Source organism: Sapajus apella, unplaced genomic scaffold (assembly GCF_009761245.1).
Source record: "Sapajus apella isolate SASKATOON/1434 unplaced genomic scaffold, GSC_monkey_1.0 scaffold30, whole genome shotgun sequence".
Classification (NCBI taxonomy): domain Eukaryota; kingdom Metazoa; phylum Chordata; class Mammalia; order Primates; family Cebidae; genus Sapajus; species Sapajus apella.
This window is the reverse complement of record NW_022436970.1, coordinates 8,244,143-8,259,637: the sequence shown is the minus strand read 5'-3', so window position 1 is coordinate 8,259,637 and position 15,495 is coordinate 8,244,143. Positions and strand designations below refer to the sequence as shown.

Genomic DNA, 15,495 nt, shown 5'->3' with positions numbered 1-15,495 from the left:
AAGCAAATATGTTCTGTCCCTAGTCTGTGGTCCAGGGAACCAACAGTAAGGTACAAACCAATGGTTAACACCATACCATAAAGATTAGCAATTAAGTTGGATCATGCTTTTACAGTGAGCCCGATTTTAGCAAGCCATAAAAAGGATTTTATGGTCAAATATAAGTTTAATATAATCTCTTTATCATGTCCCCCAATAACTGTTCATTATTGCTTCAGTTCATTTGGTTTACACTTGTCACATACATCCCTATAATACACACACTTATATTTTCTATATATTTCTTAGCATTTCGTTGCCTTTGGATCAATACAGAATTAATAGGAATCAGTGCAGGAAAGAACATTATCTTTTTCTGAAAGTAGAGTCTTACATATTTATATAGCACCTTTGATTTAAGGAGCTCAAGGTACTTTAACATTCACTATAGCATCCTTCTGCCATCTCTGGGTAGGGAAACTATTATAAATTATCATTATTCCCCTTTTAGAGAAGGAAAAATAAAAACAAAGGCGAAGTGCTCAGTGAGATGATATCACAGCAGGAACTCGGGTTTTTATCTCAGCGTTCTACTTTGTGAACTGTAACTGCCATATATTCCAGAATTATTTTCAAAAGGTATAATGGTTTCCTCCATTTGTACAACATCTCTCTGGATGGATGTTAAGTAAAAGGGCCGGATAGACGGTAAATTCCCACCAACAGATCCTCCTGGCTATGGAGTTATTTCCTGCAGTTCTTTATGTTGGCTAAGGAGTCCCATAAATTCCAGAAACGTCCTTTGCTTCTCCATTGAAAATCCTAATCAAGCGCTACCACCCCAGCATTTCCAGCAGAAGGGAAAAACCAGTGATCCACGGTCATGCTCTTCAGCTGGGCATTTGTGGCCAATAAAGTCTGGGCAGTGACCATGATTAGTGCTTTTATAACCTACCAGATGTGCAAAAGTAATTTTAATTTGCTTGCGTATTTTTGCTTTTCTCCAGTATTTGTGGGGAACCAGCGCTCACTGGCTAACAAAAGATAAAACCACCCAGGGGATTTCCTTCCATCTGGAGCATCGTCTAGGTTTTTCACAAGAAGGATGAAGCCAAGAAAAAGGCACCTTTAGGAGAATAAGTTTTCTTAAATTCACGACATGTGGATTTGACTTTAAATTTAAATGCACTGGAACATGGAATGTTTTCCACTTCTACAAGGCTAGCCTATAGATGAACAATTATTTAGGAATCAAAGAGGATCCATTTATGCTATTCTTATCTAGACAAAGAAAATGCAAACTAAAATTTCAACTTTAGGCCGGGGGCAGTGGCTCATGCCTGTAACCCCAACACTGAGGTGGGTGGATCACAAAGTCAAGAGATGGAGACCATTCTGGCCAACATGGTGAAACCCTGTCTCTACTAAAAATACAAAAATTAGCTGGGCGTGGTGGCGCACATCTGTAGTCTCAGATACTTGGGAGGCTGAGGCAGGAGAATCGCCTGAACCCAGGAGGTGGAGGTTGCAGGGAGCCCAGATCCCACCACGGCACTCCAACCTGGGTGACAGAGCAAGACTCCGTCTGGAAGAAAAAAAAAAAAAAAGAATGCCAAGCTGTAGCAACTTGGAGTTTTAAAGATTTGGGGACTAAGTACCTGAGTGCTTCTTCCAGCATGGATGAGTTAACCACCTAGGGGAAGGTCACATAATGAGCTCGGTTCTGCTTAAGGACTGACACAAACTTAAAAACATTCAGGAGAAAAAAATAGGATTTTTCCCCCTTTCTCTTTCTTTTAGAAAGATGAGAATACAGAGCATTTTTCAGAAAATGAAAGTCCCACCACATGTTCCTAGCAACTATCTCCAGGCCTCACATGTTCGGCCTTTTCCCAAAAGTGCTTAGAATGAACACACACTGGGAAAGCCATCTCGGAAATGCTGTAAGAAGGGGCACAAAAGAAAATATGTAAAGGAGGCCAGCATGGGCGTTCACACCTGTAATCCCAATACTTTGGGAAGCTGAGTTTGGAGGACTGCTTTAGCTGGGGAGTTTGAGACTAGCTAGGGTAACATGGTGGAATCATGTCTCTATCGGCGAGCAGTGTGGAGGGATGGTAGGGGGGAAGCTGGGCATGGCATGCAGCTGTGGTTCCAGCTACTCGGGAGGTTGAGGTGGAAGGATCACTTGGATTGCTTGAGCCCAGGAGTTAGAGGCTGCACTGAGCTATAATCTCACCACTGCCCTCCAGCCTGGGCCAGAACCAGGTGCCAAAAAGATAAAAAGAGAGCGAGAGAGACAGAGAGAGATCAAAGAAAGAGACCCTCACCTTTAGGAGAATTTTTGAGAAAACTTTTAAATAAAAAAAGAGGGGGGCAGGTATCAAGAAATTAGCTGGGTGTGGTGGCACACACCTGTAGTTCCAGCTACTCGGAGGCTGAGGCAGGAAAATCGCTTGAACTCGGGAGGCGGCGGCTGCAATGCCCCAGATCACACTACTGCACTCCAGCCTGGCGACAGAGCGAGGCTGTGTCACCAGGAATACAAATATGGGGCACACACACAGAACAGGAGTCATAAAAACAGCTGTCATAAGGCCACAAATTACTGCTGCGAGTTTGAGGGGTGGCAGGGGAGGCATCTGCCCCCGTGTGGGGGTCTGCTGAGCAGCCGTGGGCATAGGGGAAGACCTGATCAATTCACTTTCTGAAAAGCCCATTTCCTGGAGGACGAGGTGGGCGGAGAATGCCGGGTGGTCTTCCTCGACTGTACCGATCGATCCCGGGGTGGCCCGGGCTGGGGCGGAGGCCGCAGTGCTGCCCTTCGCGAGCTGCGGGGTCGGGCAGGCCGGGCCAGGCTCGGCTCAGGTGCGGCCGCGCGGTCCAGGTCGGCGACCCTGGCTCCAGGCTTCGGGCTCCCGGCCATGTGGGGGCGCTAGGCCGGGGCCCCGCCCTGCTCCTGCACCGGCCGCGAGGCCTTCTCCGGCTCCTGCAGCCCCGTGGGGCCGCCGCACAGGTCCGGGAAGCGCGGGCCGTTCCCCGCGAAGGAGTCGCGGCGCGCCAGGGTCTCCTCCTGGACTGGGCGGCCCACGGGCTCCGCCGCCGCCGCCGCCGCCGCGCCCTCCTGTGAGGTCTGGCTGACATAGACCACGATGATGTCGCCCTTGAAGTTCATCACCTGCCCGCTGGAGATGAACGTGGAGTTACTGTTTCCAGTCACGTTTCCTGCGGGGAGAGGAAGGGAGAACACGGGGAGGGTGAGCCAGCGCCCGGGGCCTGCCAGGTCTCCCGGGAGGAAGGTTCCGGGGTGGAGGGCGGCTCCCCGGCTTCCCGCAGCCCCGGGCCACAGGGAACCTTCGGCACACTCCAGGCCCACTGAGGCAGAGGAGGGTGGGGAGGAGAAAAGAGGAGGAGCAGAGAAAAAAGACAAAAAGAGAAGGGGGGGAGGGGAAGAGAGGGGGCAAAGGAATGGGAGGAGGAAGGGGGAAGGGGGAGAGGAAGAGTAGGGGGAGAGGAAAGAAAGAGGAGAGGAAGGAGTGGGAAGAGGAAGAGGAGGAGGGGAGGAAGAGGAGAAGGGGAAGAGGAAAAGAGGAAGAGGGAAGAGGAAGAATAGGAGAGGAAGAGGAGGAGGAGGAGGGGAGGAAGAAGAAGAGGAAGAGGAAAAGGAAGAGGAGGAAGGGAAGAGGAGGAAGGGGAGGAAGAGGAGGAAGGGGAGGAAGAGGAGGAGAGACAGAAGAGAAGAGGAGGAAGAGAAGAGGAAGGGAGGAAGAGGAGGAGGAGAGGGGAGGAGGAAAGAGAGGGGAGGAAGACAAGGAGGGGAAGAAAAAGAGAAGGAGGAGGGGAGGGAGAGGAGGAGGAGGGGAGAGGAAGAGACGAGAAATGAGGAAGCTTAGGGGTAGACTCATGCTTTACTATTTGCCTGTGACTTGGGATCCTAGCATACTGGCAAGAGATCACATCAGGATTATAAAATCACAGAGATTCAGATGTTACAAAATGTGTGTGTGTGTTCAACACACAACAAGCACAGCTAAGGGAGCAGAGCCCAGTCTGCTCTCCTCTCTGGACTCACATCTGAGGCCCCCGTCACCCTGGGTGCCTTGGTTCCTCATGGTCTCTAACAGCTCAGCCCTGGAGGATCATGGGGCCACGTGGGCTCAGCTTTCAGCAGAGAGTAACACAGTTCCTTAACATTAAAAGAAAACTACTTCTGGAAACAACAGAGATTCACAAAACTAAAATAGAAAAAAACCCAAAATCCTATAAATCACTCTTCCCATCTGAACTCTGAAGAGTGTTTTGTCCCTAGGGGCTTCTATGGTCATTTCTTTATGGGTGACTAGATGTGGCCAGTCTTTAAGTAACCGACCTTTTGAAAAACAAAGTCCAACAGATGTTAGGAAACCTGCTAGATCTTATGATTCTTCCATTTTAAAGACAGAAATTTCCTAGACTTTGGTCTAGGAAACTGCCACAAACCAAGCAGATTAGAAACGCCCCAACATTCAGCATCACAAACAGAATCCTTCAACTTGATCAGGGGCAGGAATGTCAAAATGGCTCCTCACGATTCACCACCTTTATTTTTTTCTTCTCCATTGTGACTCAGCTTAGTAATAATTCATACGAACAAAATGAAGTTTCTGTTACCATCCCACATGAGATTTTCCTCAAAGATGGAAGGCATGTTTTGGACGATCTGACTAAAATACTGATAGGCATATAGGAAATTCCTTTGAGGAGCCTTCCCCCGACCCACTGGGTACCTCTAGAGAAGCCAAGACCAAAATACAAAGAAAAGCCCATGAAAACACAAGAATCTCAAGCATGAGCGACAAATCCAAAGTCATGAAGAAGGTCTGCGTCTCATGATTTTTCTCCCACAGGCAGTTGTATGGGATGTCCTCCAAGGCGGGCAGTGGAAGGACTTACTTGCCTGAGAACCCCCAATCAGCATGAGGGAGGCCCACTGGCATTTCTGTTTACCACCCACCCAGCACACTCTCCACCCACTCTACACACACTGCCCGGCATGCAGCGCACTCCAGCGAGGGTCTGCTCTCACCACTTACCAAGTTCCTTCTCAAGTCCGTTATCACCAGATAAACCCATCAGGAAGTGTAATCAAATATTAGGTAAAGCAGTGAAATATTACAGTGAAAAAATGAAAAACGTTTCCATGAAAACTAAAGTGAATGTTTTGCAAGGACCCTAATAAAGGTGAGTCACTAAAAAAACAAAACAACCCACAACATACAAACAAAATGAAACCACCGCCACAAACTGTTAAACTGGTCTGGGGTGTGGGCAAGGAATCTATGAAAAAAGAAAGAAAAAGAAAGGACTTCTGGTTTCAAAATGGCGGCACAGAAGCAAGCTGGTCTCACTCCCCCACAGAAAACTTAAAGCTAATATACAGTTCGTTCTGACACTATCATTCAGAATACTCTAGAACACAAACATGATAATAAGACAGTTCCCAGCGCCACAGAGAAGTGAGAAAGGACGAAAAAGAACAGGAAAAGGAAATAGTAAAAGTCCAGAAGAATTTTGCTCTCCAATATCTGTAACTTCTCATTTCACATTGAAGAAATAGAAACTGGAAATCAAGGTGGTGTGGTTAATGTAAAAAGGGCTCAGGAGGCCAGGCATGGTGGCGCACGCCTGTAATCCCAGCACTTTGGGAGACCAAGGCAGGTGGATCACCTGAGGTCAAGATTCAAGACCAGCCTGGCCAACATGGCAAAACCCAATCTCTACTAAACATACAAAAATTAGCTGGGCATAGTGGCAGGTGCCTGTAATCCCAGCTACTCAGGAGGCTGAGGTAGGAGAATCCCTGGAACCCGGGAGGTGGAGGTTGCAGTGAGCCGAGATTGTGCCCCGCTACACTCCAGCCTGGGCAAAAAGAGGAAGACTCCATCTCAGGGAAAAAAAAAGCGGGGGTGGGGAGCTCAGGAAACTATAATCAGCCAGTACACACAGACTTATACTAAAAAATAATCAGTGTGTAAATATAAAGTATATGTTTTAAGTAAATTATTTAAATGGGTTTCTACCATAGCAGCAACAGAACAAGTAGGCACAGCAACACAGTTAAGTCCTCCCATTTGAGAAATCACTACTTAGTTAACAGAAAAAGAGTGAAAAATAAAACATACATGGAATGGGACATTCAGTTTAAAAAAATGTACATACCATGAAAATTCTAGTCTGATTAAAAAAATACCATGTTTATTGGATAAAATAAGTAATTCAAGTTGCTTAGACATATGATTATTCTTGACATAGTTTCCTCTACTTTCAGTATACACCAAGACACAAACAGCTACATCTCTGAAGAGGATAAAGAGACGAGGTTAAATGCAAAACCATCCATCATGAGGTCTTATCACAACATCGCTGTCTGCTGGTTCTGTTGTTCTTCAGCATAATGTAAAACGACACTGGGGACCTCTCTAGCCACTGCATGGCTGATTTATGGTTCTGAATCTGATCTTATCTCCTCTTTATCCACCTCACTGATTTATCTGCTTATGTCATGGTATATACTATTTCTCTACCATTTTAAATTTTATTTTTTAACAAATCATCACGAATCCATTGTTGTTTACTTCTTTCTTGTCAGAACCTTTTGTGAGTCTGAACCTAGATAAAACTTACGCGTTTTGGCACTGTCTTACACATCAAGGACCAGTGTCAAGTCTTTCATCTTGAGAATTTCATTCCATGCCATTGCTCCATGGCCAACAATATCTCTGATACTGATAACCTAAATATTCTATGGACCTATATTCATTTTTGTTTTCTTTTTTCTAACCCTGCAGAAAAATGTTTCCTTTTTTCAAATGGACCTCAAACCCTTTTGCCTAAGTAAAATATTTAAATATTTCAGAATCCTTTGTTTCATGGACTGAACCATGAATATTATTCTTAGGGTGCTGCTGACTGTGGTGGCTCAAGCCTGTAGTCACAGCTACTTGGGAGGCTGAGGTGGGAGGATCACCTGAGCCCAGAGATGCTGAGGCTCCAGTGAGCCATGATCACACCTCCAGCCTGGGTGACAGAGTGACCCCTGTCTCAAAGAAAAGAAAAAGAAAAAGAAAAAGAAAAAATATATTATTTTTGGAAGGCTATGAGGCTTGTGAAAGGGCAAAAACTAGGCCTTTAAATTCCGGACCATTAAGATGTAAAAGACAGTTACCTAGAAAGATTTAGGAGATTCTCAAAGAGGTTTATTCTTCAAGTGTTTCTTTAACAAAGTTACAATTAATGACAAAAACAACCTTTGGTCAAGTCCCTTCATGCTGATTCTTGTGTGATACAGTAAACTGATAGAGACTGAACTTTTTAAAAAAGTTATACTGATCTGCCAATCACAAGTGGCAATTCTTAAGTGGCAGCAGAGTGGTGTCCATGGGCCCGTGCAGCTGCGCAAGGCCTTATGCTCTCAAGAGCTCCATGCTGGGCTAAATGCTTTGCTGCCATCATGAAATTCTCATTCATTTTTGCAAAAGGGGAAAATTTTTCATTTCCCACTGGGCTATGCCAGTTATGTCACCAGTCCTGAAGGGTGGGCACCTCTTAGGAGCATTACTCTGGGAATTTTCCCCACTGATGCTCTAATCTAGCACCACCATTTACGGAAGTAACATCTTATAAGTTGGACCTTTTTCAATATTACAGAAGTGTTAGCTAATCAGACTTTCTCTACTAACGAACTAAATATTCAGAAAAACTGAGTTGTAGAAGCTATTCACTGATGCTTCTAAAATAGTGATCCTGTGATGCATTTTCCTGATGTTTGAGCCACCCACCACTCGCTGTAACAACACCAACTTTCTGATGTGAAACTGGGGCCTGTCCTTTGAGACTGGGTTTACTGATTGCACCAACTGTATTGTTAATGCTTTACATACAATTTCTAGCTTTGGGTTCTTTAACGTGGAATGAAAACTAAAAGTCACTTGCCAAGCAGTCTAAGTGTAGGATCCTTCTAGGGTTTTCTTCCTTCCACCTATCACAGGTGTCTCATTCACCTCAATTTCAATACCAAAAAGGTTTTAGCAATTCATTCCTTGAATCATCCCAAAGTATTCAATAGTTTTCATAGAAATAATGATTATCAAACTCATGTTTTTCTTGCCAGTTAACATAATAGCTAATGTTTTAAATGACAAGATCCGCTCACAGTCACAGAATCGGGAGCACCCATGGACTTTGGAAAACATGGCCATTCAGGCCGGGTGCGGTGGCTCACACCTGTAATCCCAGCACTTCGAGAGGCTGAGGCGGGCAGATTATGAGGTCAGGATATCGAGACCATCCTGGCTAACACGGTGAAAACCCATCTCTACTAAAAGTCCCAGCTACTTGGAAGGCTGAGGCAGAATTGCTCGAATCCGGGAGGCGGAGTTTGCAGTAAGCCAAAATTGCAACACTGCACTCCAGCCTGGGCAACAGAGTGAGATTCCATCTCAAAAAAAAAAAAAAAAAAGAGAAAACACGGCCATTCAGCAGGTGGGAGCAGGAGGGTCTGGGTATTCCAGAGTGACCCACGAGTTGTGAATAATCAGTGTGCTATGGGCTTCAGTCAACTTCCTAGGTGGGTGTAGGTTAATCTGCAGATTAAGTGGAGATAGACGGAGTACCTAATACAATAATAACAGTAACAGAAGCAACACTCCACATGCAGAGCTGACTAAGCACTCTCTTCAGGACAGGCTGGCTGCATCACAAATACCAGCTTGCAGCTGCTCTGCATGTGAGCACGCCAGGTTTCTGTGGTTGTTTGTTTTCCCCTCTACCGACTGACATTGTTTCAGGGATGAAAACTGTCGAACAGCCTTCTTTTTCCATGGCTTGTCATAATCCAGACTCACCGGAAAGCAATCCAATGGCATCAATGTCATCATGGTGTTTCAGTCTCTGAAGAGCAGAGGTGAATAAAGGGGTGAATAGACGGATGGAGGTGTTAAGGCTGCCTGGATTCAGGAGGGGTAGAAATGTGGGACAGAGGAGAGAGCAGGGCTCTAGAAGCCCTTGGGTCTTGTCCTGACTTGGCTGTCACCAGTGGTGAGAGTTTAGGACGAACCACTAACTCTCCCGATCTGTATCGAGCTGTGCTGGCCTGGCAGTGTGCAGCTGCATAGAGCAAATATGAATAATACGCATTTGCCAAATAAATGAACAAATGAGCACGTGAATATCCAGCAGGATAGCATAAGGGTCAGACAAGCCGATGGATTTGAAAATGCTAGGGAAATCGCAAACAATCAGTCGCAGGTGCAATGGTGCCATTCCTATGCCCAGAAAGTAATATCAGTGCTCACAGAGCTCCCAAAGACACAGAGATTCATGAAATACACTGAGTAGTCGTAGTGTCTTTCCATCCCTGTCTTGTTGGAGGATCTCAACGTGTCTTGAGACGTTGAGCACAAAGACTGAAAGTGACTTTCTCTGGAAATCTAACCAACTTCTTTTTGCTCTGCTGAAGTCCTCAATCATTATATGATTGCCTTTGGTTAGAACACTCATCTATATAATTCTACACAAACTCCACAGTCTCATTTCTCATCACGCAAGTCTGCTATGAGTTGAATGCAGCACCAGAGTAGATCAAGGCTTAGAATTAGTTGCTAATATCCTTATCTAATAAGATACCTCAGTCCTGAACTGTCCTTGCTAAAAAGTAAGAATTCCTTAACATTTGATTTCTGAATTGCAGAACAGATTAGTTGTTCACATCAGAGAGTTCACATCTGATCTGTTATGGTGACATCACTAGGTCACCATGTTGGCAGCTGTATAATCAGGTAGATGCTGTGGGTTTCCTTTTCAACATGGCTGCCATGATTTCTGCAGTTGATATGTGTCCCAGGAGGGTAACTCTTCCCACTGAGTGCCAAGAAACTCACTGGGGACCTCTGCAGTTAGCGGTGATCTCTCCCTTGCTGGTGGCTAGTAAGGGAGTATAAAAAGGGGAGGGATGGTTCAGATGAGGCTTACCCAAGATGGGCTAAAAAGATCTGAGGCTTAAGAGAATGAAGAAATGGCTGGGCATGGTAGCTCATGCCTGTAATCCCAGCACTTTGGGAGGTAGGTAGAACACGAGATTAGGAGTTCAAGACCAGCCTGGCCAAGATGATGAAAACCCATCTCTACTAAAAATTAGCTGGGAGCAGCAGTGGCAGGTGCCTGTAATCCCAGATATTTGGGAGGCTGAGGCAGGAGAATCACTCGAGCCTGGGAGGCAGAGGTTGCAGTGAGCTGAGATTGTACCACTGCACTCCAGCCTGGGCAACAGAGTGAGACTCCATCTCAAAAAAAAAAAGAAAAAAAAAAAAGAGAGAGAGAATGAAGAAACAAGCCACAGACTGGAAGAAAATGTTTGCAAAAGCCATACTGATAAAGGACTGTTTCCCAAAATAAACAAGAAACTCCTAAAACTCAACAGTAAGAAAACAACTTGATTAAAAAATGGGCCGAAGGTCTTAAGAGATACCTCACTAAATTTATCCAGATGGCAAACAGGCATATGAAAAGATGCTCCACATCTTATGTCATCAGGGAAGTGAGAATTAAAGCAATGGTGAGACACTACTACACACCTATTAGAATGGCTCAGATCCAGACCACTGACAACACCAAATGCTGGTGAGCATGGGGGTGGGTAGCAGGGACCCTCATTCTTGGCTGGTGGGAATGTAAAAGGGTACAGCTGCTTTGGAAGACAGTTTGATGGCTTCTTACAAAACTAAACATATGCTTATCATATGATCCAGCAATCAGACCCCGGTATTTACCCGAAGGAATTGAAAACTTATGTCCACACAAAAATCTGCACACAGATGTTTACAGCAGCTGTAGTCATAATTGCCAAAACTTGGAAGCAGCCAAGAATCCTTCAGTAAATGAAGGGATAAACAAAACCCCTGCATCCATCCACACAATGGAACATTATTTAGTGTTAAAAAGAAAAGACCTATCAAGCCATGAAAAGACATGGAGGAAACTTAGATTCATAATGCTAAGTAAACAAAGTCAATCTGAAAAGGCTATAGCATGTAGGATTCCAACTCTATGGCCTTCTGGACAAGACAAAACTATAGGGACAGTAGAAAGATCAGTAGTTGCCAGGAGTTTGGAGAGGGGAAGGGGTGAGTAAGTGGAGCACAGGGGATTTGTAAGGCAGTGAAACTACTCTGTATGATACTATCATGGTGGATGCATGCCATGATACATTGGTCCAAACTCACAGAACATGCAACACAAAGAGTGGACCCCAAAGTGTCAAGGTGGGCTCATCAACTGTGGCAAATGTACCACTTCAGTGGGGGAGGCTGTACATATGGGGGGAGCAGGAGGAAGGCAGGACATCCCTGTACCTGCCCCTCAATTTTCCTATGAATCTAAAACTGCTCTTAAAAAATAGTTTACATTAAAATCACAAAGGCCTGAGGTTTTCATAGGCATTGTTGGTCCCTTAAGCCAAACTAAGCCCTGTCACTCCCCTCTTGCCTCCTCTCCTCGGGACCCCTTTCTGACAGCATTCCTCTTCAAGGCTGCCTCTGACCTTTATTTGCATTTATTTTGCTTGCAAAAAAAAAAAAAAAAAGAAGAAGATAAAGTTTGAAGCATGTGGAAAAAAGGGCTTTCCCCACAGGAGAAAGTAACAGCGAAAACAGTGACGTTCCGAGACAACTGGCAGGAGAGGGGTCTCACCATAACCAGGGGACCATCACACACTATGCATCCTCCTGTCCCTCCTGGGGAACCCTCCAGGCTGGGTTGGGCCCAGCCACTGCCTCTCCCTCAGCCAGAGTAGCCAATGATGCCAGGACTGTGTTTGTCCCTATTCTGTGTCACAGTGAGGATTCTGCAAGGCACAGCAAATAAATGAAATCAGCATCACTAGCACTGACTTTAGAGGAGACAGTGCGGTGGTTTAAGGTTGCACTGCAGCTCTGACCTCCTGGGCTCAGGTGATCAGCTCACCTCAGCCTCCCAAGTAGCTGGGTCTACAGGTACACACTACCACATCTGGCTAATTTTTTTTTTTTTTTTTTGAGAAGAGGTCTCAATTATGTTGCCCAGGCTGGCCCCGAACTCTTGGCTTCAAGAGATCCTCCCACCATGGTCTTCCAAAGTGCTGGGGTTACAGGTGGGAACCACCGTGCCCTGGCCTGCAATCAGATATGTAAATCATGGCTTTGTTGCTTACTAGCTGTGTGATCCTGGATGAGGAACTTGTGCCGTAGAATTTCTGTGAGGAATAAGAAGATAATACACACAAAACACTTAAATCTGGTGACTAACATCTATAACACCACCGATAAAACTGTAATCTTCAGGCTATTGAGCCAATCTTACAGGTCCCTGAGTACAATAATGACTGATAGAATTTGAAGGCTACCAGGCCGGGCGCGGTGGCTCAAGCCTGTAATCCCAGCACTTTGGGAGGCCGAGGCGGGTGGATCACGAGGTCAAGAGATCGAGACCATCCTGGTCAACATGGTGAAACCCCGTCTCTATAAAACTACAAAAAATTAGCTGGGCATGGTGGCGCGTGCCTGTAATCCCAGCTACTCAGGAGGCTGGGGCAGGAGAATTGCCTGAACCCAGGAGGCGGAGGTTGCGGTGAGCCGAGATCGCGCCATTGCACTCCAGCCTGGGTAACAAGAGTGAAACTCCGTCTCAAAAAAAAAAAAAAAAAAAAAAAAAGATAAACATTAGAATTTGAAGGCTACCCAAAAGTATGATTTAAAAGCCAGAATGACATGGGGTTTTTTTTATTAAATATGAGTATTTTGAAGTGTTTCTAACATTTAAAATAGATTGTCAGGGTGTGGAGGCTGACACCTGTAATCCCAGACAGTGCGGTGGTAGGGTACCAGCTTCACAATCAGATGTTTGTTTTTGTTTTTATGAGAAAGGGTCTCGCTTAATCACCCAGGCTGGAGTGCAGTGGCGCGAACACAGCTCACCGAAGCACTGACCTCCTGGACTCACTCATCCTCCCACCTCAGCCTCCTGAGTGGCTGGGACTACACACCTTGGGAAGCCAAGGCGTGTGGATCTGCTTGAGCTCAGGAGTTCGAGACCAGCCTGGGTGGCATGGTGAAACCCAGTCTCTTAAAAAAAATACAAAAATTATCAGGTTGTGGTGGTGCGGGCCTGTTGTCCCAGCTACTCAGGAGGCTGAGGTGGGAGGATGGCTTGAGCCTGGGAGGCGGAGGCTGTAGTGGGCCAAGATCATGCCACTGCTCACCAGCCTGCGTAATAGAGTCGAACCCTGTTTCAAAAAGAAAAAAAAATGGATTAGTTGACTTAACATTAATATTTAATGTGACTTAACCAGGAAAATGTTCAGGTAACTTGAGAGTGTTAAAAACAGCAAGTGAGTCAACAGAAACAACGAATCAAAGGAGTCTCCTGTTATAATCAGAAGGATGCTTCTACTTCCGCCGTGCTTGACATAGCAGGCTCCGTGGAATCTGTATTTTTCAGGCAGGAAGAACAAACTTAGTTCTAAGAACACAATCCCTGACAGAATTTACATTTTTAAGCAAGAGAATGCACACTTTTCTTCTCGAAAGCTTATTATGTTGTTCAAAATGTGTAACATATGAATATTAAATCACAAGAACTGTGCCAAATAATACCACCAAATTGTCATGTAGATTTTCTTCCAAAGAAGAGAACTAAAAATATACACAAATACACTCAAACTACCCAGGCTACATTGGGTTCTTTTGGAATTTTTTTTAAACTTATTTTATATTTAACCCATATGCTTCTCATGTGATTTTCCTTTTTATGGAAATGTAAGCTCTGTTTCAGGCATTTGGAAGAAACTGGGTATGTGATGATAAGGGAAGGGAAACAGTATTTAATAGTTCCATTCTGAATCATGCTTGAAAATTACTTAGAAAGTCTAACAGACCAAAGTCTTCCAAAATGAGCCCTATCAGTGCAGAAAGAAGGGAGGCCTGACTAAATGAAGAAGAGCACACACTGACCACATTTTTCATATATTTTGAAATAGTGCATCGACGTTTTACAGCAATGAAAGCTGGATATATTATCACCAAATAACCAAATTATGAAATACCTATTTTAACTTAAAGATTCAGGGCCAAACCAGTATCTGCCTTTACAAGATTGAGCTGATGGTGAAATGCAAGGTGGTGAACGGCATTCTAGCAAGAGTGTGAAGAAAGAAATGGAAGGCTGTTGGTCGCTGAAGGGAGAGAAAGGAGGGGAGGTAAAGAGAGGAAAATCTCTTCTCTACTCTCAGAATGGAAATGGATGGTCAACAACAGTCATTTCAAGAGAGAGTGAGACCAGGGACGGGGACTGAGGACAGGGGAGGATGAGGGGTCAGGCAGGTCTTTACTGTCCTGTGTCCCTAGCTCCCAGGTGATGGCCTTGGAGTGCCTATGCTGCTAGGATGAACCAGCTCACCTGTGCTCTGTCACTTCTACCTCCTCTGCCCAGGACCCTAGGTGAGCCCAGGGCAGCCAGTGCCAGCCCTTCCATGCCCCTCCTCCTCCAGTTCCCTAAAGCAGACCGAAGAACTGGGAGGCTGACAGTGACTTGGAGAACAAGCAGGATACAACGGTCTTGTGTTCATCTATTTATTCCTGAATGGATGAATGAATGAGAGAATAAGCATCTATTCATTTAACATACTGAGATACTAGAAAGGTTAGGCTATGAAAATTCCCTTTTTTTTTTTTTTTTGAGACAGAATCTCGCTCCGTCACCCAGGCTGGACTGCAGTGGCACAATCTCAGCTCACTGCAACCTCTGCCTCCCCAGCTCAAGCAATTCTCCTGCCTCATCCTCCCGAGTAGCCGGGATTACAGGCACCTGCCACCATGCCTGGCTAATTATTTTTCTATTTTTAGTAGAGACAGGGTTTCCCCATGTTGGCCAGGATTGTCTGGAACTCTTGACCTCAAGTGATCCACCCACCTCAGCCTCCCGAAGTGTTGGGATTACAGGCATAAGCCACCACACCTGGCCAGAATTCCTACTAACTGGTTGCTGCTGCCTAGAGCTGGGGTGTTGACAGGGTGTGAGAGTATCCATGCTGGGGAGAAAGACCTCAAGATTCACTACAAACAACAGGCTGCAGGCCAGAGGGGCAGGCTGTGGAAGGCCTGGATTTCTCAAATGATTGATTGCTTTTCACATCGTCCACTCCCTGGCATTAATCCCTACTTGTTTTCCAGGGTTTGTTTTTCAAGTCTCTGTGGCTCAGTGGAACTTCGATAAAGGTTTGATTGAAAAAGAAATAGCGACCGGGCGCGGTGGCTCAAGCCTGTAATCCCAGCACTTTGGGAGGCCGAGGCGGGTGGATCACGAGGTCAAGAGATCGAGACCATCCTGGTCAACATGGTGAAACCCCGTCTCTACTAAAAATACAAAAGCATTAGCTGGGCATGGTGGTGCGTGCCTGTAATCCCAGCTACTTGGGAGGCTGAGGCAGGAGAATTGCCTGAACCCAGG

General features: G+C 45.5%; 1 protein-coding gene across 2 annotated transcripts in view; it reads right to left on the bottom strand.

Annotated features, from left to right (window-relative positions):
• Window positions 1–2,435: 2,435 nt before the first annotated feature.
• Window positions 2,436–15,495, bottom strand: part of TNFRSF11A (TNF receptor superfamily member 11a) — a 59,862-nt gene continuing 46,802 nt past the window's right edge. For both annotated transcript variants that reach the window (XM_032293677.1, XM_032293678.1), the window contains one exon: window positions 2,436–3,204. In XM_032293677.1, coding sequence (XP_032149568.1) covers window positions 2,915–3,204 — 290 coding nt within the window. In that variant the 3' untranslated portion in view covers window positions 2,436–2,914. The remainder of the gene's footprint in view (window positions 3,205–15,495) is intronic.